At 44.5% G+C, this 27,325-nt stretch overlaps 1 protein-coding gene across 1 annotated transcript in view; it reads left to right on the forward strand.

Annotated features, from left to right (window-relative positions):
• AKT1 (AKT serine/threonine kinase 1) overlaps positions 1 to 27,325 on the forward strand; it is a gene marked incomplete at its 3' end in the record, with an annotated part of 252,582 nt that overhangs the window by 211,152 nt on the left and 14,105 nt on the right. Inside the window, 2 exon segments of the mRNA XM_053697259.1 lie at positions 14,246 to 14,374; positions 26,472 to 26,583. Coding sequence (XP_053553234.1) covers positions 14,246 to 14,374; positions 26,472 to 26,583 — 241 coding nt within the window.

Raw genomic sequence — 27,325 nt, forward strand, 5'->3', positions numbered from 1 at the left:
CATATGCTGCTGTGTAGAATCCCCCCTTAGCCTCCAATATCATGGATCCCCCATCAAACAGTTCTCTAACCCTCCCCCTCTAGCCAAATGGGCGCCATCTTGGGTACTGGCAGCTGTCTGCCAGTACCCAGTTAAGTAAAAAAAAAAAGATTCTTTAATTTTGAGCTACTTTCTGTAGTGTAGCTACACCCCCCCACCCCCCCTTCCAGAACCCTTCGATTACTTTATAAATAAAATTTCCCCCCCCTTTTCTCCCAATGTATTACAGTATTTTATTTTTCTGTAGGGTAGCGGTTCCCACCCGCTCCCGCCCCGTGCACGCGCCCGCCCGCCGCCCCCGTGCACGCGCGCGCGTCCGTGCGCGCCCCCGAGTACTTTCGCCTCCGATCCCGCCCCCCTCCACATGATCATGGGCCATTGCTGGCCGCCCACCCGCCTCCCTGTTGCGCTCCCACCCACCAACGATGCTCCGGTGCAGAGAGGGCCACAGAGTGTCTCTCTCTGCATCGGAGGCTTGTAAAGGGGTATTGCAGGATGCCTCCATATCGAGGCATCACTGCAATACCCTCAGAGCTGCTGGAAGCGATCGCGATCGCTTCCAGCACTCTGTTAGACAACTGACGTACCAGGTACGTCTATTGTCATTAACTGCTTGTTAATGCATGACGTACCTGGTACGTCAGTTGTCATTAAGGGGTTAATATAACTGAGATAAGGGGCAGTCCGCAGAGGCTTAGATACAAGGTAATCACAGAGGTAAAAAAACTATATTAATATAACTGAGATAAGGAGCAGTCTGCAGAGGCTTAGATACAAGGTAATCACAGAGGTGAAATGTATATTAATATAACTGAGATAAGGAGCAGTCTGCAGAGGCTTAGATACAAGGTAATCACAGAGGTGAAATGTATATTAATATAACTGAGATAAGGAGCAGTCTGCAGAGGCTTAGATACAAGGTAATCACAGAGGTAAAAAGTATATTAATATAACTGAGATAAGGGGCAGTCTGCAGAGGCTTAGATACAAGGTAATCACAGAGGTAAAAAGTATATTAATATAACTGAGATAAGGGGTAGTCTGCAGAGGCTTAGATACAAGGTAATCACAGAGGTAAAAAGTATATTAATATAACTGAGATAAGGAGCAGTCTGCAGACGCTTAGATACAGGGTAATCACCGAGGTAAAAAGTATATTAATATAACAGATAAGGGGGCAGTCTGCAGAGGCTTAGATACAGGGTAATCACAGAGGTAAAAAGTATATTAATATAAACGACATAAGGGGGCAGTCTGCAGAGGTTTAGGTACAAAGTAATCAAAGAGGTAAAAAGTAGATTAATATAACTGAGATAAGGGGCAGTCTGCAGAGGCTATATACAAGGTAATTACAGAGGTAAAAAGTATATTAATATAACTGAGATAAGGGGCAGTCTGCAGAGGCTTAAATACAGGGTAATCACAGAGGTAACAAATATATTAATATAACTGTGTGGGTTGTGCAAAACTTGGGAATAGGTAATAAAGGGTTTATCTATCTTTTAAAACAACAATTCTGGTGTTGGCTGTCCCTTTTAAATCTGTCTGGTCGGAAGAGACCGGTGAGATTGAAATTGCCCAGCTAAGAGGTGCAGAAGAGGGTGGGGAGCAGGGGTCTGATAAATTGTGACTGCAGGTTTGCTTGTGGGAAGCGGCAGTCAGAGGGGGGGAAGGGCTAGATAATTGGAGCCCATAGCAGGGAATAGTGCTGCTATATAGTGCTCTTGCAAATGGCTAACAGTTTAGCAAAACTGCTGCCAATATAGTGCTCCAGACACATGCACGCTCCTGAGATGACCAGCTTTTCAACAAAAGGTAAGCGAGCAAAGAAAAATGATACAAGTAAATTAGAAAATTTTCCATGATGGACGAACAAAATCAGTACTGACTTTATATTGCAGCGTTGTTTTATGTAAATGAGTCCTGTAAGGAGGCGTTAATGATTCCAGCTCCCAATACCAAACAACGCGTGTATCAGCTGGTTTAGGTCGCTGCTATTAAACTTGTTTAAAGGGACATTCCAGCCAAAATAAACACGTACATTTCAGTTTTTATAGAAGCATCTTTTCTCTTGTTAAGTGTGTTCAGTCCACGGGTCATCCATTACTTATGGGATATATTCTCCTCCCCAACAGGAAGTTGCAAGAGGATCACCCAAGCAGAGCTCCTATATAGCTCCTCCCCTCACATGTCATATCCAGTCATTCTCTTACAAGTCTCAACATAGGAGGTCCGCGAGAGGAGTGGTGTTTTATACTTAATTTATTTCTTCAATCAAAAGTTTGTTATTTTTAAATGGCACCGGAGTGTGCTGTTTTTCTCTCAGGCAGTATTTAGAAGAAGAATCTGCCTGCGTTTTCTATGATCTTAGCAGACGTAACTAAGATCCACTGGCTGTTCTCGCACATTCTGAGGAGTGGGGTAACTTCAGAAAAGGGAATAGCATGCGGGGTCCCCTGCAGATAAGGTATGTGCAGTAATATTAGTAAGAAAACACTGCTGTTACCCATATGATGTAAGTACAGCCTTTAATGCAGTAGTAGCGACTGGTATCAGGCTGATAAATGTATGCGCAGTTGAGTTATTTTCTAGGGACTAGAATTTGACTGAGAAAATACTGTTAATACTGAAATAAATGTATGAGCCTTAACTGCAGTAGAAGCGACTGGTAGCAGGCTTAGTGATAACTTTGCATAACACTGGAAAGTTGTTTTTAAAACGTTTACTGGCATGTTATTCGTTTTGTGAGGTACTTTGGTGATAAATCTTTTTGGGCATGATTTTTTTCCACATGGCTAACGTATATTTCTGCATAGAAACCGTTGTAACAGGTCTCCCACTGTTGTAATATGAGTGGGAGGGGCCTTTTTTAGCGCCTTGTTGCGCAGTTAAAATTCTTGCACAGTCTTCCTGCTTCTTCCTCCTTGATCCAGGACGTCTGCAGAGGGCGCAGGGGTCTTCAAAATTCATTTTTGAGGGAGGTAATCAGTCACAGCAGACCTGTGACAGTGTGTTTGACTGTGATAAAAGCGTTAAATCTTAAATTGATTATCCGTTGTTGGGTATTGAGGGGTTAATCATCCGTTTGCTAGTGGGTGCAATCCTCTGCTAAATTCATACATTTACTGTTAAAATTGTTGGCTATAACTGAATTAGTTCATTGTTATTTCAACTGTGACAGTTTTTTGTGTTTTTAAAAGCGCTGCAGCGTTTTTTCTATTGCTTGTAAATTTATTGAAAGATTTTTTCCAAGCTTGCTAGCCTTCATTGCTAGTCTGTTTAAACATGTCTGATACAGATGAATCTACTTGTTCATTATGTTTAAAAGCCAATGTGGAGCCCAATAGAAATATGTGTACCAATTGTATTGATGTTACTTTAAATAAAAGTCAGTCTTTACCTGTAAAGAAATTATCACCAGACAACGAGGGGGAAGTTATGCCGCCTAACTCTCCTCACGTGTCAGTACCTTCGCCTCCCGTTCAGGAGGTGCGTGAGATTGTGGCGCCAAGTACATCAAGGCCCTTACAAATCACTTTGCATGATATGGCTAATGTTATGAAAGAAGTATTATCTAATTTGCCTGAGTTAAGAGGCAAGCGCGATAGCTCTGGGTTTAGAACAGAGTGCGTCGATGACACGAGAGCCATGTCCGATACTGCGTCACAATTTGCAGAACATGAGGACGGAGAGCTTCATTCTTTGGGTGACGGATCTGATCCGGGGAGACCGGATTCAGAAATTTCAAATTTTAAATTTAAGCTTGAGAACCTCCGTGTATTGCTAGGGGAGGTGTTAGCGGCTCTGAATGATTGCGACACGGTTGCAATCCCAGAGAAATTATGTAGGCTGGATAAATACTATGCAGTACCGGTGTGTACTGACGTTTTTCCTATACCTAAAAGGCTTACAGAGATTATTAGCAAGGAGTGGGATAGACCGGTGTGCCCTTTTCCCCTCCTCCGATATTTAGAAAAATGTTCCCAATAGACGCCACCACACGAGACTTATGGCAGACGGTCCCTAAGGTGGAGGGAGCAGTTTCTACTTTAGCCAAGCGTACCACTATCCCGGTGGAGGATAGTTGTGCTTTCTCAGATCCAATGGAAAAAAAATTACAAGGTTTTATATTATAGCCCCTTGCATGCATTGCGTCCGTCACTGCTGCAGCGGCATTCTGGTTTGAGTCTCTGGAAGAGGCTATTCGCACAGCACCATTGGATGAGATTATGAACAAGCTTAAAGCCCTTAAGCTAGCTAATGCATTTGTTTCGGATGCCGTTGTGCATTTAACCAAACTAACGGCTAAGAACTCCGGATTCGCCATCCAGGCGCGCAGAGCGCTATGGCTTAAATCCTGGTCAGCAGATGTAACTTCTAAATCTAAATTGCTTAATATTCCTTTCAAAGGGCAAACCTTATTTGTGCCCGGCTTGAAAGAAATTATTGCTGACATTACTGGAGGTAAGGGTCACACCCTTCCTCAGGACAGGGCCAAATCAAAGGCCAAACAGTCTGATTTTCGTGCCTTTCGTAATTTCAAGGCAGGAGCAGCATCAACTTCCTCCGCTCCAAAACAGGAAGGGACTGCTACTCGTTACAGACAGGGTTGGAAAGGCAACCAGTCCTGTAACAAGGGCAAGCAGGCCAGAAAACCTACTTCTGCTCCTAAGACAGCATGAAGAAAGGGCCCCCTATCCGGAAACTGATCTAGTGGGGGCAGACTTTCTCTCTTCGCCCAGGCCTGGGCAAGAGATGTCCAGGATCCCTGGGCGTTGGAGATCATATCTCAGGGATACCTTCTGGACTTCAAAACTTCTCCTCCACAAGGGAGATTTCATCTGTCAAGGTTATCAACGAACCTAATAAAGAAAGAGGCATTTCTACGATGTGTACAAGACCTCTTAGTAATGGGAGTGATCCACCCGGTTCCGCGGACGGAACAAGGGCAAGGTTTTTACTCAAATCTGTTTGTGGTTCCCAAAAAAGAGGGAACCTTCAGGCCAATCTTGGACCTGAAGATCTTAAACAAATTCCTAAGAGTTCCATTGTTCAAAATGGAAACTATTCGAACCATCCTACCCATGATCCAAGAGGGTCAGTATATGACCACAGTGGACTTAAAGGATGCCTACCTTCACATACCGATTCACAAGGATCATTATCGGTACCTAAGATTTGCCTTTCTAGACAGGCATTACCAGTTTGTAGCTTTTCCCTTCGGGTTGGCTACGGCCCCGAGAATTTTTACAAAGGTTCTGGGCTCGCTTCTGGCGGTACTAAGACCGCGAGGCATAGCGGTGGCTCCGTACCTAGACGACATCCTGATACAAGCGTCAACTTTTCAAAATGCAAAGTCTCATACAGAGATAGTTCTAGCATTTCTGAGGTCGCATGGGTGGAAAGTGAATATGGAAAAGAGTTCTCTGTTCCCACTCACAAGGGTTCCCTTTCTAGGGACTCTTATTGATTCTGTAGAGATGAAGATTTACCTGACTGAGTCCAGGTTATCAAAAATCCTAAATGCTTGCCGTGTCCTTCTTTCCATTCCAAGCCCATCAGTAGCTCAGTGCATGGAAGTAATCGGCTTAATGGTCGCGGCAATGGACATAGTGCCATTTGCACGCCTACATCTCAGACCGCTGCAACTATGCATGCTAAGTCAGTGGAATGGGGATTACTCAGATCTGTCCCCTTTACTAAATCTGGACCAGGAGGCCAGAGATTCTCTTCTCTGGTGGTTGTCGCGGGTTCATCTGTCCAAAGGAATGACTTTTCGCAGACCAGATTGGACGATTGTAAAGACAGATGCCAGCCTACTAGGCTGGGGTGCAGTCTGGAACTCCCTGAAGGCTCAGGGATCGTGGACTCAGGAGGAGAAACTCCTCCCAATAAATATTCTGGAATTAAGAGCAATATTCAATGCTCTTCTAGCTTGGCCTCAGTTAGCAACACTGAGGTTCATCAGATTTCAGTCGGACAACATCACGACTGTGGCTTACATCAATCATCAAGGGGGAACCAGGAGTTCCCTAGCGATGTTGGAAGTCTCGAAGATAATTCGCTGGGCAGAGTCGCACTCTTGTCACCTGTCAGCGATCTACATCCCAGGCGTGGAGAACTGGGAGGCGGACTTTGTAAGTCGTCAGACTTTTCATCCGGGGGAGTGGGAACTTCACCCGGAGGTGTTTGCTCAACTGATCCTTCGTTGGGGCGAACCGGAGCTGGATCTCATGGCATCTCGCCAGAACGCCAAGCTTCCTTGTTACGGATCCAGGTCCAGGGACCCGGGAGCGGTGCTGGTAGATGCACTAGCAGCCCCTTGGGTTTTCAACATGGCTTATGTGTTTCCACCATTTCCGTTGCTACCTCGCCTGATTGCCAGGATCAAACAGGAGAGAGCATCGGTGATTCTGATAGCGCCTGCGTGGCCACGCAGGACCTGGTATGCAGACCTAGTGGACATGTCGTCCTGTCCGCCATGGTCTCTGCCTCTGAGGCAGGACCTTCTAATTCAGGGTCCTTTCAACCATCCAAGCCTAATTTCTCTGAGGCTGACTGCATGGAGACTGAACGCTTGATTCTATCAAAGCGTGGTTTTTCGGAGTCGGTTATTGATACGTTAATACAGGCTCGGAAACCTGTTACCAGAAAAATTTACCATAAGATATGGCATAAATATTTATATTGGTGTGAATCCAAGAGTTACTCATGGAGTAAGGTTAGGATTCCTAGGATATTGGCTTTTCTACAAGAAGGTTTAGAAAAGGGTTTATCCGCTAGTTCGTTAAAGGGACAGATTTCTGCTCTGTCTATTCTTTTACACAAACGTCTGGCAGAGAATCCAGACGTCCAGGCTTTTTGTCAGGCTTTGGCTAGGATTAAGCCTGTGTTTAAAACTGTTGCTCCTCCGTGGAGCTTAAACTTGGTTCTTAAAGTTCTTCAGGGTGTTCCGTTTGAACCCCTTCATTCCATTGATATTAAGCTTTTATCTTGGAAAGTTCTGTTTTTGATGGCTCTTTCCTCGGCTCGAAGAGTCTCTGAGTTATCTGCCTTACATTGCGATTCTCCTTATCTGATTTTTCATTCAGACAAGGTAGTCCTGCGTACTAAACCTGGGTTTTTACCTAAGGTTGTTTCTAACAGGAATATCAATCAAGAGATTGTTGTTCCTTCATTATGTCCTAATCCTTCTTCAAAGAAGGAACGTCTTTTGCATAATCTGGACGTAGTCGGTGCCCTGAAGTTCTACTTACAGGCAACTAAAAGATTTTCGGCAAACTTCTTCTCTGTTTGTCTTTTATTCTGGTCAGAGGAGAGGTCAAAAGGCTTCGGCCACCTCTCTCTCTTTTTGGCTTCGTAGCATAATACGTTTAGCCTATGAGACTGCTGGACAGCAGCCTCCTGAAAGAATTACAGCTCATTCCACTAGAGCTGTGGCTTCCACCTGGGCCTTTAAGAATGAGGCCTCTGTTGAACAGATTTGCAAGGCTGCAACTTGGTCTTCACTTCACACCTTTTTCAAAATTTTACAAATTTGACACTTTTGCTTCTTCGGAGGCTGTTTTTGGAAGAACGGTTCTACAGGCAGTGGTTCCTTCTGTTTAATGTTCCTGCCTTGTCCCTCCCTTCATCCGTGTACTTTAGCTTTGGTATTGGTATCCCATAAGTAATGGATGACCCGTGGACTGAACACACTTAACAGGAGAAAATATAATTTCTCCAACATAGGTGTGTCCGGTCCACGGCGTCATCCTTACTTGTGGGATATTCTCTTCCCCAACAGGAAATGGCAAAGAGCCCAGCAAAGCTGGTCACATGATCCCTCCTAGGCTCCGCCTACCCCTGTCATTCTCTTTGCCGTTGTACAGGCAACATCTCCACGGAGATGGCTTAGAGTTTTTTAGTGTTTAACTGTAGTTTTTATTATTCAATCAAGAGTTTGTTATTTTAAAATAGTGCTGGTATGTACTATTTACTCAGAAACAGAAAAGAGATGAAGATTTCTGTTTGTATGAGGAAAATGATTTTAGCACCGTAACTAAAATCCATGGCTGTTCCACACAGGACTGTTGAGAGCAATTAACTTCAGTTGGGGGAACAGTGTGCAGTCTCTTACTGCTTGAGGTATGACACATTCTAACAAGACGATGTAATGCTGGAAGTTGTCATTTTCCCTATGGGATCCGGTAAGCCATGTTTATTAAGATAGTAAATAAGGGCTTCACAAGGGCTTATTAAGACTGTAGACTTTTTCTGGGCTAAATCGATTCATTATTAACACATATTTAGCCTTGAGGAATCATTTATTCTGGGTATTTTGATATGATTATATCGGCAGGCACTGTTTTAGACACCTTATTCTTTAGGGGCTTTCCCTAATCATAGTCAGAGCCTCATTTTCGCGCCGGTATGGCGCACTTGTTTTTGAGGACAGCATGGCATGCAGCTGCATGTGTGTGGAGCTCTGATACATAGAAAAGTCTTTCTGAAGGCATCATTGGTATCGTATTCCCCTTTGGGCTTGGTTGGGTCTCAGCAAAGCAGATTCCAGGGACTGTAAAGGGGTTAAATATAAAAACGGCTCCGGTTCCGTTATTTTAAGGGTTAAAGCTTCCAAATTTGGTGTGCAATACTTTTAAGGCTTTAAGACACTGTGGTGAAATTTTGGTGAATTTTGAACAATTCCTTCATACTTTTTCGCAATTGCAGTAATAAAGTGTGTTTAGTTTAAAATTTAAAGTGACAGTAACGGTTTTATTTTAAAACGTTTTTTGTGCTTTGTTATCAAGTTTATGCCTGTTTAACATGTCTGAACTACCAGATAGATTGTGTTCTGACTGTGGGGAAACCAAGGTTCCTTCTCATTTAACTATATGTATTTTATGTCATAAAAAAATTTAGTAAAAATGATGCCCAAGATGATTCCTCAAGTGAGGGGAGTAAGCATGGTACTGCATCATCCCCTCCTTCGTCTACACCAGTCTTGCCCATACAGGAGGCCCCTAGTACATCTAGTGCGCCAATACTCCTTACTATGCAACATTTAACGGCTGTAATGGATAATTCTATCAAAAACATTTTAGCCAATATGCCCACTTATCAGCGAAAGCGCGACTGCTCTGTTTTAGAAAATTCTGTAGAGCATGAGAACGCTGATGATATGGTTTCTGAAGGGCCCCTACACCAGTCTGAGGGGGCCAGGGAGGTTTTGTCTGAGGGAGAAATTTCAGATTCAGGAAACATTTCTCAACAAGCTGAACCTGATGTGATTACTTTTAAATTTAAGTTGGAACATCTCCGCGCTCTGCTTAAGGAGGTGTTATCCAATTTGGATGATTGTGATTATCTGGTCATTCCAGAACCACTATGTAAAATGGAAAAGTTCTTAGAGGCCCCGGGGCCCCCCGAAGCTTTTCCTATATCCAAGCGGGTGGCGTACATTGTTAGTAAAGAATGGGACAGGCCCGGTATACCTTTAGTACCTCCCCCCATATTTATAAAATTGTTTTCCTATAGTCGACCCCAGAAAGGACTGATGGCAGACAGTCCCCAAGGTCGAGGGGGCGGTTTCTACTCTACACAAGCGCGCCACTATACCCATAGAAGATAGTTGTGCTTTCCAAGATCCTATGGATAAAAAATTAGAAGGTCTGCTAAAGATGTTTGTTCAGCAAGGTTCCCTTCTACAACCAATTGCATGCATTGTCCCTGTCACTGCAGCCGCGTGTTTCTAGTTTGATGAGCTAGGAAAGGCGATTGTTAGTAATTCTTCTTCTTATGAGGAGATTATGGACAGAATTCGTGCTCTTAAATTGGCTAATTCTTTCACCCTAGACGCCACCTTGCAATTGGCTAGGTTAGCGGCGAAAAAATTCTGGGTTTGCTATTGTGGCGCAGAGCGCTTTGGTTAAAATCTTGGGCAGCGGATGCGTCTTCCAAGAACAAATTGCTTGACATTCCTTTCAAGGGGAAAACACTCTTTGGCCCTGACTTGAAAGAGATTATCTCTGATATCACCGGGGGCAAGGGCCACGCCCTTCCTCAGGATAGGTCTTTTCAAGACCAAAAATAAACCTAAGTTTCGTCCCTTTCGCAGAAACGGATCAGCCCCAAGGGCTACGTCCTCTAAGCAGGAAGGTAATACTTCTCAAGCCAATCCAGCCTGGAGACCTATGCAAGGCTGGAACAAAGGAAAGCAGGCCAGGAAACCTGCCACTGCTACCAAGACAGCATGAAATGCGGGCCCCCGATCCGGGACCGGATCTGGTGGGGGGCAGACTCTCTCTCTTCGCTCAGGCTTGGGCAAGAGATGTTCTGGATCCTTGGGCGCTAGAAATAGTCTCCCAAGGTTATTCTCTGGAGTTCAAGGGGCTTCCTCCAAGGGGGAGGTTCCACAGGTCTCAGTTGTCTTCAGACCACATAAGAAGACAGGCATTCTTACATTGGGTAGAAGACCTGCTAAAAATGGGAGTGATTCATCCTGTTCCATTAGGAGAACAAGGGATGGGGTTCTACTCCAATCTGTTCATAGTTCCCAAAAAAGAGGGAACGTTCAGACCAATCTTAGATCTCAAGATCTTGAACAAGTTTCTCAAGGTTCCATCGTTCAAGATGGAAACCATTCGAACACTTCTTCCTTCCATCCAGGAAGGTCAATTCATGACCAAGGTGGATTTCAAGGATGCGTATCTACATATTCCTATCCACAAGGAACATCATCGGTTCCTAAGGTTTGCATTCCTGGACAAGCATTTCCAGTTCGTGGCGTTTTCTTTCGGATTAGCCACTGCTCCTAGGATTTTCTCATAGGTACTAGGGTCCCTTCTGGCGGTGCTAAGACCAAGGGGCATTGCTGTAGTACCTTACTTGGACGACATTCTGATTCGAGCGTCGTCCCTTCCTCAAGTAAAGGCTCACACGGACATTGTCCTGGCCTTTCTCAGATCTCACGGATGGAAAGTGAACGTGGAAAAGAGTTCTCTATCTCCGTCAACGAGGGTTCCCTTCTTGGGAACTATAATAGACTCCTTTGAAATGAGGATTTTTCTGACAGAAGCCAGAAAAACAAAACTTCTAGACTCTTGTCGGATACTTCATTCCGTTCCTCTTCCTTCCATAACGCAGTGCATGGAAGTGATAGGTTTGATGGTAGCGGCAATGGACATAGTTCCTTTTGTGCGCATTCATCTAAGACCATTACAACTGTTCATGCTCAGTCAGTGGAATGGGGACTATTCAGACTTGTCTCCGAAGATACAAGTAAATCAGAGGACCAGAGACTCATTCCGTTGGTGGCTGTCCCTGGACAACCTGTCACAAGGGATGACCTTCCGCAGACCAGAGTGGGTCATTGTCACGACCGACGCCAGTCTGATGGGCTGGGGCGCGGTCTGGGGATCCCTGAAAGCTCAGGGTCTTTGGTCTCGGGTAGAATCTCTTCTACCGATAAATATTCTGGAACTGAGAGCGATATTCAATGCTCTCAAAGCTTGGCCTCAGCTAGCGAGGGCCAAGTTCATACATCAACCATCAGGGGGGAACAAGGAGTTCCCTAGCGATGGAAGAAGTGACCAAAATCATTCTATGGGCGGAGTCTCACTCCTGCCACCTGTCTGCTATCCACATCCCAGGAGTGGAAAATTGGGAAGCGGATTTTCTGAGTCGTCAGACATTGCATCCGGGGGAGTGGGAACTCCATCCGGAAATCTTTGCCCAAGTCACTCAACCGTGGGGCATTCCAGACATGGATCTGATGGCCTCTCGTCAGAACTTCAGAGTTCCTTACTACGGGTACAGATCCAGGGATCCCAAGGCGGCTCTAGTGGATGCACTAGTAGCACCTTGGACCTTCAAACTAGCTTATGTGTTCCCGCCGTTTCCTCTCATCCCCAGGCTGGTAGCCAGGATCAATCAGGAGAGGGCGTCGGTGATTTTGATAGCTCCTGCGTGGCCACGCAGGACTTGGTATGCAGATCTGGTGAATATGTCATCGGCTCCACCATGGAAGCTACCTTTGAGAGACCTTCTTGTTCTAGGTCCGTTCGACCCACTCCAGCTGACTGCTTGGAGATTGAACGCTTGATCTTATCAAAGCGAGGGTTCTCAGATTCTGTTATTAATACTCTTGTTCAGGCCTGAAAGCCTGTAACCAGAAAAATTACCACATAATTTGGTATATCTGTTGGTGTGAATCTGCAGGATTCCCTTGGGACAAGGTTAAGATTCCTAAGAGTCTATCCTTCCTTCGAGAAGGATTGGAAAAAGGATTATCTGCAAGTTCCTTGATGGGACAGATTTCTGCCTTGTCTGTGTTACTTCACAAAAAGCTGGCAGCTGTGCCAGATGTTCTAGCCTTTGTTCAGGCTCTGGTTAGAATCAAGCCTGTTTACAAAATTTTGACTCCTCCTTGGAGTCTCAACCTAGTTCTTTCAGTTCTTCAGGGGGTTCCGTTTGAACCCTTACATTCCGTTGATATTAAGTTATTATCTTGGAAAGTTTTGTTTTTGGTTGCAATTTCTTCTGCTAGAAGAGTTTCAGAATTATCTGCTCTGCAGTGTTCTTCTCCTTATCTGGTGTTCCATGCAGATAAGGTGGTTTTGCGTGCTAAACCTGGTTTTCTTCCAAAAGTTGTTTCTAACAAAAACATTAACCAGGAGATAGTTGTGCCTTCTTTGTGTCCTAATCCAGTTTCAAAGAAGGAACGTTTGTTGCACAACTTGGATGTAGTTCGTGCTCTCAAATTTTACTTAGCAGCTACTAAGGATTTCAGACAAACTTTGTCTTTGTTTGTTGTTTATTCTGGTAAACGGAGAGGTCAAAAAGCAACTTCTACCTCTCTCTCCTTCTGGATTAAAAGCATTATCCGATTGGCTTATGAGACTGCCGGACGGCAGCCTCCTGAAAGAATCACAGCTCACTCCACTAGGGCTGTGGCTTCCACATGGGCCTTCAAGAACGAGGCTTCTGTTGATCAGATATGTAAGGCAGCGACTTGGTCTTCACTGCACACTTTTTCTAAATTTTACAAATTTGATACTTTTGCTTCTTCTGAGGCTATTTTTGGGAGAAAGGTTTTGCAAGCCGTGGTGCCTTCCATTTAGGTGACCTGATTTGCTCCCTCCCTTCATCCGTGTCCTAAAGCTTTGGTATTGGTTCCCACAAGTAAGGATGACGCCGTGGACCGGACACACCTATGTTGGAGAAAACAGAATTTATGTTTACCTGATAAATTACTTTCTCCAACGGTGTGTCCGGTCCACGGCCCGCCCTGGTTTTTTTTAATCAGGTCTGATAATTTATTTTCTTTAACTACAGTCACCACGGTAACATATGGTTTCTCCTATGCAAATATTCCTCCTTAACGTCGGTCGAATGACTGGGGTAGGCGGAGCCTAGGAGGGATCATGTGACCAGCTTTGCTGGGCTCTTTGCCATTTCCTGTTGGGGAAGAGAATATCCCACAAGTAAGGATGACGCCGTGGACCGGACACACCGTTGGAGAAAGTAATTTATCAGGTAAACATAAATTCTGTTTTATGCTTACCTGATAAATTTATTTCTCTTGTAGTGTGTTCAGTCCACGGCCCGCCCTGTCTTTTTTGAGGCAGTTCTAAATTTTAATTAAAACTCCAGTCACCACTGCTCCCTATGGTTTCTCCTTTCTCGTCTTGTTTCGGTCGAATGACTGGATATGACGTGTGAGGGGAGGAGCTATATAGCAGCTCTGCTTGGGTGATCCTCTTGCAACTTCCTGTTGGGGAGGAGAATATATCCCATAAGTAATGGATGACCCGTGGACTGAACACACTACAAGAGAAATAAATTTATCAGGTAAGCATAAATTATGTTTTTAATATACATGCAGAGCAAAAATGCTTCTAGTAAAAGTTATAGCCGTTTCAAGAGTGTATTTAAGTATGCACCGTGCACCAGCATTTTATACACAGCATTTACTTACAGAGCCTAAGGTGCTTGCACCATCTGTTAATGACTCAGTTTGTTAATTGCTGAGATGATACAGCCCCACTGGCTCTCTGAGCAGCTGCAGTATTGGTGCACTGCGAATATCTATGTATGCTTTACTAAAACAGCTATAACGTTTACTAGAAGCATTTTTGCGATTACTTGCATATTGCTGCATTAACACCAGATCTGTACTCACATCCTTATCTCAGTCATTCATGGTGTGTTCTCTATCCCACAGGAGAGTACATAAAGACTTGGCGACCCCGATACTTTCTCCTCAAGAGCGATGGCACGTTTATTGGCTACAAGGAGCGCCCACAAGATGTTGACCAGCTAGAGACGCCATTGAATAATTTCTCTGTAGCCAGTGAGTATCCTTTGGTTGGAGTACACCTGTATGTGTAAAAAAGGCAAATGTAAACCTGTAGTAAGATAGCATCGCCAAAAAACGTCTTCAAAAGGTGTTAACCAAGAGGTTCTGTAACGTAATTAAAACTTTGCTCTGGAGGGAATTAAAATACAAAAAGCCTCTTTTTTTAATGCCTCGTGTTTGTCCCTCTTAATTATTCATTTTGTGGTAGACTCATAGATCAGGTGTACCTCAATATGGTGATGTTACTGTGTATGTAGTACTAGTGGTGTGCGCATGCATTATATACTGATGTTACTGTGTATGTAGTACTAGTGGTGTGCGCATGCATTATATACTGATGTTACTGTGTATGTAGTACTAGTGGTGTGCGCATGCATTATATACTGATGTTACTGTGTATGTAGTACTAGTGGTGTGCGCATGCATTATATACTGATGTTACTGTGTATGTAGTACTAGTGGTGTGCGCATGCATTATATACTGATGTTACTGTGTATGTAGTACTAGTGGTGTGCGCATGCATTATATACTGATGTTACTGTGTATGTAGTACTAGTGGTGTGCGCATGCATTATATACTGATGTTACTGTGTTTGTAGTACTAGTGGTGTGCGCATGCATTATATACTGATGTTACTGTGTATGTAGTACTAGTGGTGTGCGCATGCATTATATACTGATGTTACTGTGTATGTAGTACTAGTGGTGTGCGCATGCATTATATACTGATGTTACTGTGTATGTAGTACTAGTGGTGTGCGCATGCATTATATACTGATGTTACTGTGTATGTAGTACTAGTGGTGTGCGCATGCATTATATACTGATGTTACTGTGTATGTAGTACTACTGGTGTGTGCCTGTGTTATACCCTGATGTTACTGTGTATGTAGTACTACTGGTGTGCGCATGCGTTATACCCTGATGTTACTGTGTATGTAGTACTACTGGTGTGTGCCTGTGTTATACCCTGATGTTACTGTGTATGTAGTACTACTGGTGTGCGCATGAATTATATACTGATGTTACTGTGTATGTAGTACTAGTGGTGTGCGCATGCATTATATACTGATGTTACTGTGTATGTAGTACTACTGGTGTGTGCCTGTGTTATACCCTGATGTTACTGTGTATGTAGTACTACTGGTGTGCGCATGCGTTATACCCTGATGTTACTGTGTATGTAGTACTACTGGTGTGTGCCTGTGTTATACCCTGATGTTACTGTGTATGTAGTACTACTGGTGTGCGCATGAATTATATACTGATGTTACTTTGTTTGTAGTACTAGTGGTGTGCGCATGCGTTATACCCTGATGTTACTGTGTATGTAGTACTAGTGGTGTGCGCATGCATTATATACTGATGTTACTGTGTATGTAGTACTAGTGGTGTGCGCATGAATTATATACTGATGTTACTTTGTTTGTAGTACTAGTGGTGTGCGCATGAATTATATACTGATGTTACTGTGTTTGTAGTACTAGTGGTGTGCGCATGAATTATATACTGATGTTACTTTGTTTGTAGTACTAGTGGTGTGCGCCTGCGTTATACCCTGATGTTACTGTGTATGTAGTAGTAGTGGTGTGCGCATGCATTATATACTGATGTTACTGTGTTTGTAGTACTAGTGGTGTGCGCATGAATTATATACTGATGTTACTGTGTTTGTAGTACTAGTGGTGTGTGCATGCATTATATACTGATGTTACTGTGTATGTAGTACTAGTGGTGTGGGCATGCATTATATACTGATGTTACTGTGTTTGTAGTAGTAGTGGTGTGCGCATGCATTATATACTGATGTTACTGTGTATGTAGTACTAGTGGTGTGCGCATGCATTATATACTGATGTTACTGTGTTTGTAGTACTAGTGGTGTGCGCATGCATTATATACTGATGTTACTGTGTATGTAGTACTAGTGGTGTGCGCATGCATTATATACTGATGTTACTGTGTTTGTAGTACTAGTGGTGTGCGCATGCATTATATACTGATGTTACTGTGTATGTAGTACTAGTGGTGTGCGCATGCTTTATATACTGATGTTACTGTGTATGTAGTAGTAGTGGTGTGCGCATGAATTATATACTGATGTTACTGTGTTTGTAGTACTAGTGGTGTGCGCATGTGTTATACCCTGATGTTACTGTGTATGTAGTACTAGTGGTGTGCGCATGCGTTATACTCTGATGTTACTGTGTATGTAGCACTACTGGTGTGCGCCTGCATTATACCCTGATGTTACTGTGTATGTAGTACTACTGGTGTGCACATGTGTTATACCCTGATGTTACTGTGTAAGTAGTACTACTGGTGTGTGCCTGTGTTATACCCTGACGCTACTGTGTATGTAGTACTACTGGTGTGCGCCTGCGTTATACCCTGATGTTACTGTGTATGTAGTACTACTGGTGTGCACCTGTGTTATACCCTGATGTTACTGTGTATGTAGTACGTCTGGTGTGCGCCTGTGTTATACCCTGATGTTACTGTGTATGTAGTACTACTGGTGTGCACATGTGTTATACCCTGATGTTACTGTGTAAGTAGTACTACTGGTGTGTGCATGCGTTATACCCTGATGTTACTGTGTATGTTGTACTACTGGTGTGCGCATGCGTTATACCCTGATGTTACTGTGTATGTTGTACTACTGGTGTGCGCATGTGTTATACCCTGATGTTACTGTGTATGTAGTACTACTGGTGTGCACATGTGTTATACCCTGACGCTACTGTGTATGTAGTACTACTGGTGTGCGCCTGCGTTATACCCTGATGTTACTGTGTATGTAGTACTACTGGTGTGCACATGTGTTATACCCTGATGTTACTGTGTATGTAGTACTACTGGTGTGCACATGTGTTATACCCTGATGTTACTGTGTATGTAGTACTACTGGTGTGCGCCTGCATTATACCCTGATGTTACTGTGTATGTAGTACTACTGGTGTGTGCCTGTGTTATACCCTGATGTTACTGTGTATGTAGTACTACTGGTGTGTGCCTGTGTTATACCCTGATGTTACTGTGTATGTAGTACTACTGGTGTGCACCTGTGTTATACCCTGATGTTACTGTGTATGTAGTACTACTGGTGTGCGCCTGCGTTATACCCTGATGTTACTGTGTATGTAGTACTAGTGGTGTGCGCCTGCGTTATACCCTGATGTTACTGTGTATGTAGTACTACTGGTGTGCGCCTGCGTTATACCCTGATGTTACTGTGTATGTAGTACTACTGGTGTGCGCCTGCGTTATACCCTGATGTTACTGTGTATGTAGTACTACTGGTGTGCACCTGTGTTATACCCTGATGTTACTGTGTATGTTGTACTACTGGTGTGCACCTGTGTTATACCCTGATGTTACTGTGTATGTAGTACTACTGGTGTGCACCTGTGTTATACCCTGATGTTACTGTGTATGTTGTACTACTGGTGTGCACCTGTGTTATACCCTGATGTTACTGTGTATGTAGTACTACTGGTGTGTGCCTGTGTTATACCCTGATGTTACTGTGTATGTAGTACTACTGGTGTGCGCATGCGTTATACCCTGATGTTACTGTGTATGTTGTACTACTGGTGTGCGCCTGTGTTATACCCTGATGTTACTGTGTATGTAGTACTACTGGTGTGCACCTGTGTTATACCCTGATGTTACTGTGTATGTAGTACGTCTGGTGTGCGCCTGTGTTATACCCTGATGTTACTGTGTATGTAGTACTACTGGTGTGCACCTGTGTTATACCCTGATGTTACTGTGTATGTAGTACGTCTGGTGTGTGCCTGTGTTATACCCTGATGTTACTGTGTAAGTAGTACTACTGGTGTGTGCCTGTGTTATACCCTGATGTTACTGTGTATGTAGTACTACTGGTGTGTGCCTGTGTTATACCCTGATGTTACTGTGTATGTAGTACTACTGGTGTGCACCTGTGTTATACCCTGATGTTACTGTGTATGTAGTACTACTGGTGTGCGCATGCGTTATACCCTGATGTTACTGTGTATGTAGTACGTCTGGTGTGCGCCTGTGTTATACCCTGATGTTACTGTGTATGTTGTACTACTGGTGTGCGCATGCGTTATACCCTGATGTTACTTTGTATGTAATACTACTGGTGTGCACCTGTGTTATACCCTGATGTTACTGTGTATGTTGTACTACTGGTGTGTGGTTGGGCTAGACCCTGATGTTACTGTGTATGTAGTACGTCTGGTGTGCGCCTGTGTTATACCCTGATGTTACTGTGTATGTTGTACTACTGGTGTGCGCATGCGTTATACCCTGATGTTGCCGTGTATGTAGTACTACTGGTGTGTGGTTGCGCTAGACCCTGATGCTACTGTGTATGTATAAGACTGGTGTTACACCTAATCACTGGTATCAATGTAACCCAACTTTGTTACTGTGATCCCTGTAATATAACCTTATCACTAGGATCCCTGTAACCCAACATGCTCACATTTATCCCTGTAATGTGACCGGATTGCTGGGGTCCCTGTGAGCTGAGCAAATCATCTGGGGTCCCTGTGAGCTGAGCAAATCATCTGGGGTCCCTGTAACATGATCTGAATGCTGGGGTCCCTGTAATATGATCTGATCGCTGGGGTCCCTGTAACATGATCGGAACGCTGGGGTCCCTGTAACTTGATCGGAACGCTGGGGTCCCTGTAACATGATCGGAACGCTGGGGTCCCTGTAACATGATCGGAACGCTGGGGTCCCTGTAACATGATCGGAACGCTGGGGTCCCTGTAACATGATCGGAACGCTGGGGTCCCTGTAACATGATCGGAACGCTGGGGTCCCTGTAACATGATCGGAATGCTGGGGTCCCTGTAACATGATCGGAACGCTGGGGTCCCTGTAACATGATCGGAACGCTGGGGTCCCTGTAACATGATCGGAACGCTGGGGTCCCTGTAACATGATCGGAACGCTGGGGTCCCTGTAACATGATCGGAACGCTGGGGTCCCTGTAACATGATCGGATCACTAAAGTCTCTGTAACATGATCTGATCGCTGGGGTCCCTGTAACATGATCTGATCGCTGGGGTCCCTGTAACATGATCGGATCAGTGAGGTCTCTGTAACATGATCTGATCGCAGTGGTCTCTGTAACATGATCTGATCAGTGAGGTCTCTGTAACATGATCTGATCAGTGAGGTCTCTGTAACATGATCTGATCGCAGTGGTCTCTGTAACATGATCTGATCAGTGAGGTCTCTGTAACATGATCTGATCAGTGGGGTCTCTGTAACATAATCTGTGCACTGAGGTCTCTGTAACATGATCTGATCGCTGGGGTCTCTGTAACATGATCTGATCACTGGGGTTCCTGTAACATGATCGGATCAGTGAGGTCTCTGTAACATGATCTGATCGCTGGGGTCTCTGTAACATGATCTGTGCACTGATGTCTCTGTAACATGATCGGATCAGTGGGGTCTCTGTAACATGATCGGATCAGTGGGGTCTCTGTAACATGATCGGATCAGTGGGGTCTCTGTAACATGATCGGATCGCTGGGGTCCCTGTAACATGATCGGATCGCTGGGGTCCTTGGGATCTCTGTCTCATCTGAAGCATGTTATTATGTTGGTGCTACAGTCACATCACGTTTATCTGTTTCATCTCCCACTATAACACTGGAACCTGTTGTTGTGTTTGAGTTGGTTTACTGCTGTACAGACCCTGTGCCTCTCATTTACTAAACAGCATACGGCCGGCTCTGTCCTGCTTCATTAATCTTCATTTACAGAAGCTCCCACCCCTGATCTGCAGAAGGGCACAGTTATTCTTTTTAACCCTTTCATTGTTAATTATATATCGTTTTTTCAGCAGGCCCAGCAGATTCAGAATATACAATTATTATATTTATATTTTAGTGCACGTGAGAAGGCTGCAACAAAATGATAAAATTATTTTAGTAAATAACGGGACATCTCCTGACTAAATCGGTGATATTTAATGTTGCATGAGGGGTCCCTACAGGCTTTTAAATGTTGAAATAAAAGAGGGGCCCCTTGCGTCGTCATAGAAATAAAAGGATTTTTTTGGCAGGTGATTGCTGTACATATTGTTTTATGGGATTTGTGCACTAGGAAATAAACTTTATTGCGTCTCTATAAACATTTTTCATGTTTTATTATATGTCCCTAAAGCTGCAGTTAAAGGGATAGGAAAACTAATTTTTTTTTCTTTGATGATTCAGATAAAGCAGAAATTTTAAGCAACTTTCTAATTTACTCTTCTTATCAAATTTTCTTAGTCTCTTGGTGTCTTTATTTGAAAGGCAGGAATGTAAAGCTTGGGAGACAGAACATTTTTATTTCAGCACCTGGGTAGCGCTTGTTGATTGGTGGCTAAATGTACCCAGGGTAGCTTGTAAGGTTGCTGAGATCAAGGGGTTTGAATTTAAACAATATAATAATAAATAATCGTTTTTACTATGGCCCAGATGGAGCGTTAGCGTGCGCTATCAATATCGCAGGACCGCACTAAAAAAAGCTTAATCTGATATTAAACGTCCCTGGTAAAACTGAGTAACCAGAGAATATTTAGCGCGTCCGACATCCCTTTAGCTCACTTTATACTTTCAGTGGATACAACGACCGTGCTAAACATTGCTCATATTACAAGTTGTGAGTTATCTGTTGCACTTGAGCAAAAGCCAAAGTAGCGTTATTAGAATTAGTGCAATCTGAGACCTAAAACACAGGTAAAAATAAAGTACTACTCACATATATATTCTATTAAATGTAAATATGTGTTTAATAGGGCAATAAACGTATGAAGCGTTTTCTTCCTAATGGGAAGAGTCCACAGCCGCATTCATTACTTGTGGGGAAATAAGAACCTGGCCACCAGGAGGAGGCAAAGACACCACAACCAAATGGTTAAATACTCCTCCCACTCCCCCTATCCCCCAGTCATTCTTTGCCTTTCGTCCCAGGAGGTTGGCAGAGAAGTGTCAGAAGTTTTATTTTTTTAAAGAAAATACTTTTATTAATTTTTACATAAAGTGTGTCTCATGGAGGGTAGTACGCTTCGCAATGGGACAGGAGTTTTAAGTAGTCCTGTTAGTCTCTTAGTGAGGGCCTGGGCGAATGTTAGAATCCGGAGGTGCAGTGGGAGTTCTCTCTGCGACACCATCCCAATTTGTATTAACAGCTCCTCTAGCACTTGGCGTTGACGACCTTCGCTTTGCCACTTGCTATCTTCTCTCAAGTCCATGACGGAGGCGACGCTACTATCCTTCACACTTAAAGGGCCGTGTTCCTGTTACACGACGTAGATTCCAGTAAGATTGTTTCATTTTATCACTATGAATGTTATGTTGTAATGTAACAGATAGGTGTGGGTCTCAGTGAGACTCCTTTGTTCGGATCTGGTAATAATGGGATAATTCCTTCCTTAGGGGGGATTTGTGAACAGGGTGGGGTTCCTTAATCATGTTTCTTATGTGATCTCCCTGCTTTGTGTATTGGGTATTGGCTCTGGGGCTGAGACGGGAGAATGGCTTGAAGGTTAGTGGGACCTAGTTGCCGCCTTTTTTTGGCTCGTTTTTTTGGACTTAACGGTTCACCCTATGACCGGGCGTCGTTACACTGGGTTTGTTACGCTTCTGCATTCCTGACCGTGTGGCGACAAAGATTTTCTGCTTCGTCTGGATCTGGTCATAGGAGGTGGTGAGTGCCCTAGCCATTGTGGGTGTCAGGTGCCGTTCGCTTCTTTATATTGTCCTAATTTTCTCTTTGGTTTAACCATGGAGGATTCTGAAGCTGAGACTGTCATTGTTTCTGATTCCGATTCTTCCTTTTGTGAGGAAGGTGCTTCGGCCCCACTGACGCAGGTTTATCAGTCCTGTCTCTTGTGCCTTCTTAGAGCGCCTGGTTCCTTGGGCTCGGGGAACTAGGGGCCTATTGAGCCATCAGCATCTGGGGGCTCTGTTCCTCAAGCGGCGGATTCCCATCAACACCCTTCCTCTACATTTGCGGGTAACCCTAATGTTAATTCTCTCTCCGCACAGGAGGGTTTGTTTCCCCTGGAGATATCGGGTCATTTCCGCTTTAATATATTGATGGCGCTGGTTCGCCTGCAGGATCCGGATGTTTCTGCGAGGTTGTGTTTTTGCCCAATTTGTCCCGGGTGTCCAGACTTCGGGGTCTATTCAGTTACCTCCGGGGGTGAATATTCCTCCATGTTGCACCTTTCGTTATCGGATCGTGCGGCTGCGCGTTCTACTCCGTCGTCTTTACGACTTATTGGGGGATCCTCTCCTTTATCAGTCGGGGGCTGTGTCATCGAATGGTGCTTCATGCTAGACGATTTGGGATGTTGATAGTCTCCTGTCGGTCGCTCGTGTCCTTTGCCAGAGTTTTTTTGGGCGGATGCCTTCGGGCTGCCGCCTTTTCTTTCATCCGGTTAGGATATCTTTTTATTTGATTATTCCCTCAGGAATTTCTGGGATGGACTTGCTTTTTGTTACTTCCTTGGAAGTTGTTCACGGACTGTTGGGTCCGGAATTTGTGTGCACTTTGTTGTGTTGTCAGTGACGCCTGTTGCGCCTGGCGGGTCCGGTGCTACCTTGTGTGTTTGTTTTCACAAACTACTCTATACATCTACATCCGGGCCTTCGGGTCTGCATACCGGGAAAGATTGGGCGTGCCGCTCTCTTCCCAGGGCGTGGTCGTTGGCTTCCGCCGCGTTGCTCTGGCTCTCATTTTAGGGGGGCGGGGCCTTCTCCGCTTGGGCGGTTTTTGGGCCTTGGTCTTCTTGCTACCCTTTGGGTGGTTTAGACTCCTAAGGTCTCTGGACCTCGTTTCATTCCACTTTTAATGGATCCTCTTCATGGATTTGCGGTGGAGCACTTGATATGCGAGACTTAGCGGGTTCATGCCTGTATTCTCTGTGATCCGGCAGCAGTGCTGTGGGGTGGCTAGCCTGTGTCTTGCCATGTGGTCGCCTGTTTTGATGCTGGAGGTCTCTTCTAGCTGGAACACGGTTTTATTGGGGTCGCCTTGTTCGTTTTTGGTTCTGTTTTTTTCCCGATTTTTATCCACCCTCTTAGGGTCGGGCGGGGATGCGGGACCCTAGTTTCTGACTGTCGCAGAGTTTTACTCTGTGTCGTGGGTTCTATCGTCTTGAGATTGGTTCTGCGTTCTCGCGGTCCTTTCTCAGGTTTTTGCTAGATTTCCCGTTTTGTTCGGGTTCCTTCCTCGGGTAAGGAGTGTCTGACCGGAATTTTGGTCGGGGTCCTTTTCTTCATGTTTATTTGTGGATCTGGGATTGGGCTGGGGTTTCCGGGTGGTGTTGGTATAGTTTTGTCTATGCTTGTACCGGTTTTCCCTCTGGTGTTCGGGTTGCGTCTGAAAGTGTTTCTTCCTTTTCTCTCTTTGGAGTGTCTGGTCTCCTTCTTATGGCTGCTTGGGGCCTTGTTTTTCTGTGTGGTACTGCGTTCTGGACTTCCTTTGGGGGTCTGTTGTTCTGGTGCTCTAACCTTGCATCAGCATCCTGTGTTGTACCTTGTTGGGGTCTCTTTGTCCTCACCTCTTCCCTACCGGTATCTGCTTTGGGGCCCCGAGATTGCTACCTCGGGTAGCCTCTGCTCCTTTGGGGGCTGGCTCGTTTTGGGTTAGTTTTTATCCCTGTGTCGAGTTTTGTGTCCGGGGGGGGGGGGCAAGTTTTCCCTTGTCCTCCGTCTTCCCTTGGGAGACTTTTTTCTGGGGGTGTGTTCCTTTTGTCCCTGGTTCAGGGATGGAGATGCCCTTGGGAATGAATTTCTGGGTTTGGTGTTCCTCTGGTTGGGACTCTGCCCATGTTTCTGGTTACACTCTCTCAAGGTGGCTGGTGGTGTTCCTCCCTCTCATTCTAGGGGGGGGGATGGACTTTCACTGTCTTTCACCGTCGTTGACAGGTTGTTTTTTTCCTTGTGTGGGCGGTCCTCGTTGCAGCGGTTCTGCGGTTGTGCAGGATGTCCCTGTTTTCTCTCAGGATCCTAAGCTGTGGTTCTGGTCATCTTTTGCCTTTTCAGCTGTCTCTATTTCTTTTAGATAGAGTGGGTCCTTGTTGAGGTGCTTTCTGAGCTCTTGTGGGGGTTTGGATCTCTGATTTTTCCCTCCATGGTGGGAGTTTTGTCTAGGAACTTGGTTGTTGCTGGTTCCGTTTCTCTGTGGTTCCCTACAGCTGGGGAGGTGAACAAGGTTTTTTTTTCCCCTTTGTCTGTGGCTGCACTATAGCGTGCTGCTTAGTCATCTGTGTGGTTTTCTGTTTTCGAGATTCTTTTCGGTCTCCTTTTTGGTCGTGTTTGACTGATGATGCCCTGTTTTCTGGCATTTCATGAGGCTTTCTGGAGTCTTCCGAGCTAGTCTACTCTGTCCTTTGGAAGACGGGGTTCTGGTTCAGTTATCACTTTACCTTGCCTTCTTCCTTTGGGGAGTTGTTGGTCAGGGTTCCCTTATGGGGGCATGTGTATGGGACTGGCCTTTGGGCGATGGTGCGTTTCGAGTCCTGTTGGCTCGGTGGCATTGCATGGGGTTTTTACCCAGGCTTTGGACTGTCATTTGTGTCCTTGGGGCCCTGTTTTATTCATGTTTTTCCTCCCTGTGGGACTTTTTAATTATGGGATGTGGTTCAGTCCTGGTGCCCTCAGTTTGGGCCGCCTCTTTGGCTTGGGTATAATTTTCCCACAAGTAATGAATGCGGCTGTGGACTCTTTCCTATTCGGAAGAAAAACATAAATTATGCTTACCTGATAATTTCATTTTCTTCCGTGGGAAAGAGTCCACAGCCCCCCGCCTGTTTTTTGAGGCGTTTTTGTGTATAGTCTTCTGGCACACTTTCACCTTGATATTTCTTCCACTTATCCTTGTTCCTTGGCAGAATGACTGGGAAATGAGGGGAGTGGGAGGAGTATTTAAGCCTTTGGCTGTGGTGTCTTTGCCTCCTCCTGGTGGCCGGGTTCTTATTTCCCACAAGTAATGAATGCAGCTGTGGACTCTTTCCCACGGAAGAAAATGAAATTATCAGGTAAGCATCATTTATGTTTTTAAAGGGATACGGTATATTTGTGACTATGTATACAGGACACGGTATTGTAGTGCCCCATGGTCTATAGGGAAAGGGACTCGTTACCACGTCTGAAGCTTTCGCTCGAACAATAACCTTTAGCTTTTCGCTTGTGTATTGCGCAGAAGAGCGTTATTGATTTAATTTGTGATATTAGCGCTCAGTGTTTATTTTCGTCAGGTTAAACACATAGTTAATCAGTTCTAGACCAGCAGTGCACCACTGGGAGCTAGCAGAGCACATCCAGTGAGCCAAGGATAAGAGGCATATATGTGCAGCCACCAGTCAGCAGCTAGCTCCCAGTAAGGCATTGCTGCTCCTGAGCCTACCTAAGTATGTTTTTCAACAAAAGATACCAATAGCACAAAGCAAATTAGATGATAGAAGTGAATGTGAGAGTTGTTTAAAGGTGCTGCTCTATCTTTGTTACTCACATAGAAGTCTGCAGTTAAAGGGACAATAAAAGCATTCATGATTTAGACAGAGCGTACAATTTTAAACAACTTTCCAATTTACTTCTGTTATTTAATTTTCTTCCTTCTCTTGTTATCCTTTGCTGAAAGGTTTATCTAGGAAAGCTCAAAAGCAGCAAATAACCTAGGTTCTAGCTGCTGATTGGTGGCTGTATAAATACACTGATTGTCTTTGGCTCTCCCCTATGTTCAGTACTGCAGGGCTTGACAAACCCAGGAGCCTGGAATCCTTTGGCTCCTAGAATTTTACTCCTGGCTAATAACTTTTTGGATTATTCTCCATGTATCTATATACAGATTTGTCAAGCACTGCAGTAATGGATTGCTGCTCCTTCAACAAAGGATATCAAGAGAATGAAGCAAATTTGATAGTAGAATTAAACTGGAAAGTTGCTAGAAATAGTTTGTTCTAGTTAAATCATGTCCCTTTAATGATTAGATATTTGTGTAGACTGTTTTCAGCTGATTAGCGGGTAACATAAAGACAAATGAGTGAGTTGTGACCTGTTCTTTTCTGTACGTGCCAGAATGTCAGCTGATGAAGACAGAGCGGCCGAAAGCAAATACGTTTATCATCCGATGTCTCCAGTGGACCACGGTAATAGAGCGAACGTTTCACGTGGACTCTCCTGAGGAGCGGTAGGTTTCATTGTCACGGCTCAGGCCCTTATCCAGTGTCTAAATTAATTAATTAAAATGAACACTTTATTAAACATATATGCAAAGACAGACAATTTACTTAAATTGGATCACATTAAAGAAATAGGAAATGACCATCTATTTCTATACTTCATCATATGCAATGATCCAACATTAAAATAAAACCAAAAGTTAAAACTGAGGGCGATGTGGTCTAGTTTGTGCTTTCACAGTGCAATGTAAAGTGATGTAAGGAGGAAGAGGTGTGTGGTGTGCATTGGGGTAGTGTTCAAACTTGACACACAAACTATGCGCTCAAAGGCGTTGTCCTGCCTGCGTACTGCTGGGATTTGACCCAGTCAGCCGATTTCTAGCTGGTATCCCTATACACTACAACACACCATACATTCAAAAGTCCATTCAGTTACACAGGTAATCTAAGTGTAACGTGAAACAGTATCAATGTATCCTTAAAATCACTCACTGTGGCTTATCCAGTGTCCCTAGGCTCTGCCCTGTGCAGACACGGAGCACTGAGCCGTCACCTCATACGGCTCCTTTGAAGAGCTGTTTTGGGAGCCTGTTTGTTTGGGTCCTGCTTGAATTAAAGGGAATCCAGCTGCCGATACAAAGAGAACAGGTTGCGCTGCTGGGAATCTTTTCATGTGTTAAATTGACGCTCACCGTACAAGAGTTTGTCACTTTGTCTAGACAGCTAATCAGCCCGTTGTGCACCCGCCGG

The sequence above is a fragment of the Bombina bombina genome, chromosome 1, assembly GCF_027579735.1.
Source record: "Bombina bombina isolate aBomBom1 chromosome 1, aBomBom1.pri, whole genome shotgun sequence".
NCBI lineage: Eukaryota > Metazoa > Chordata > Amphibia > Anura > Bombinatoridae > Bombina > Bombina bombina.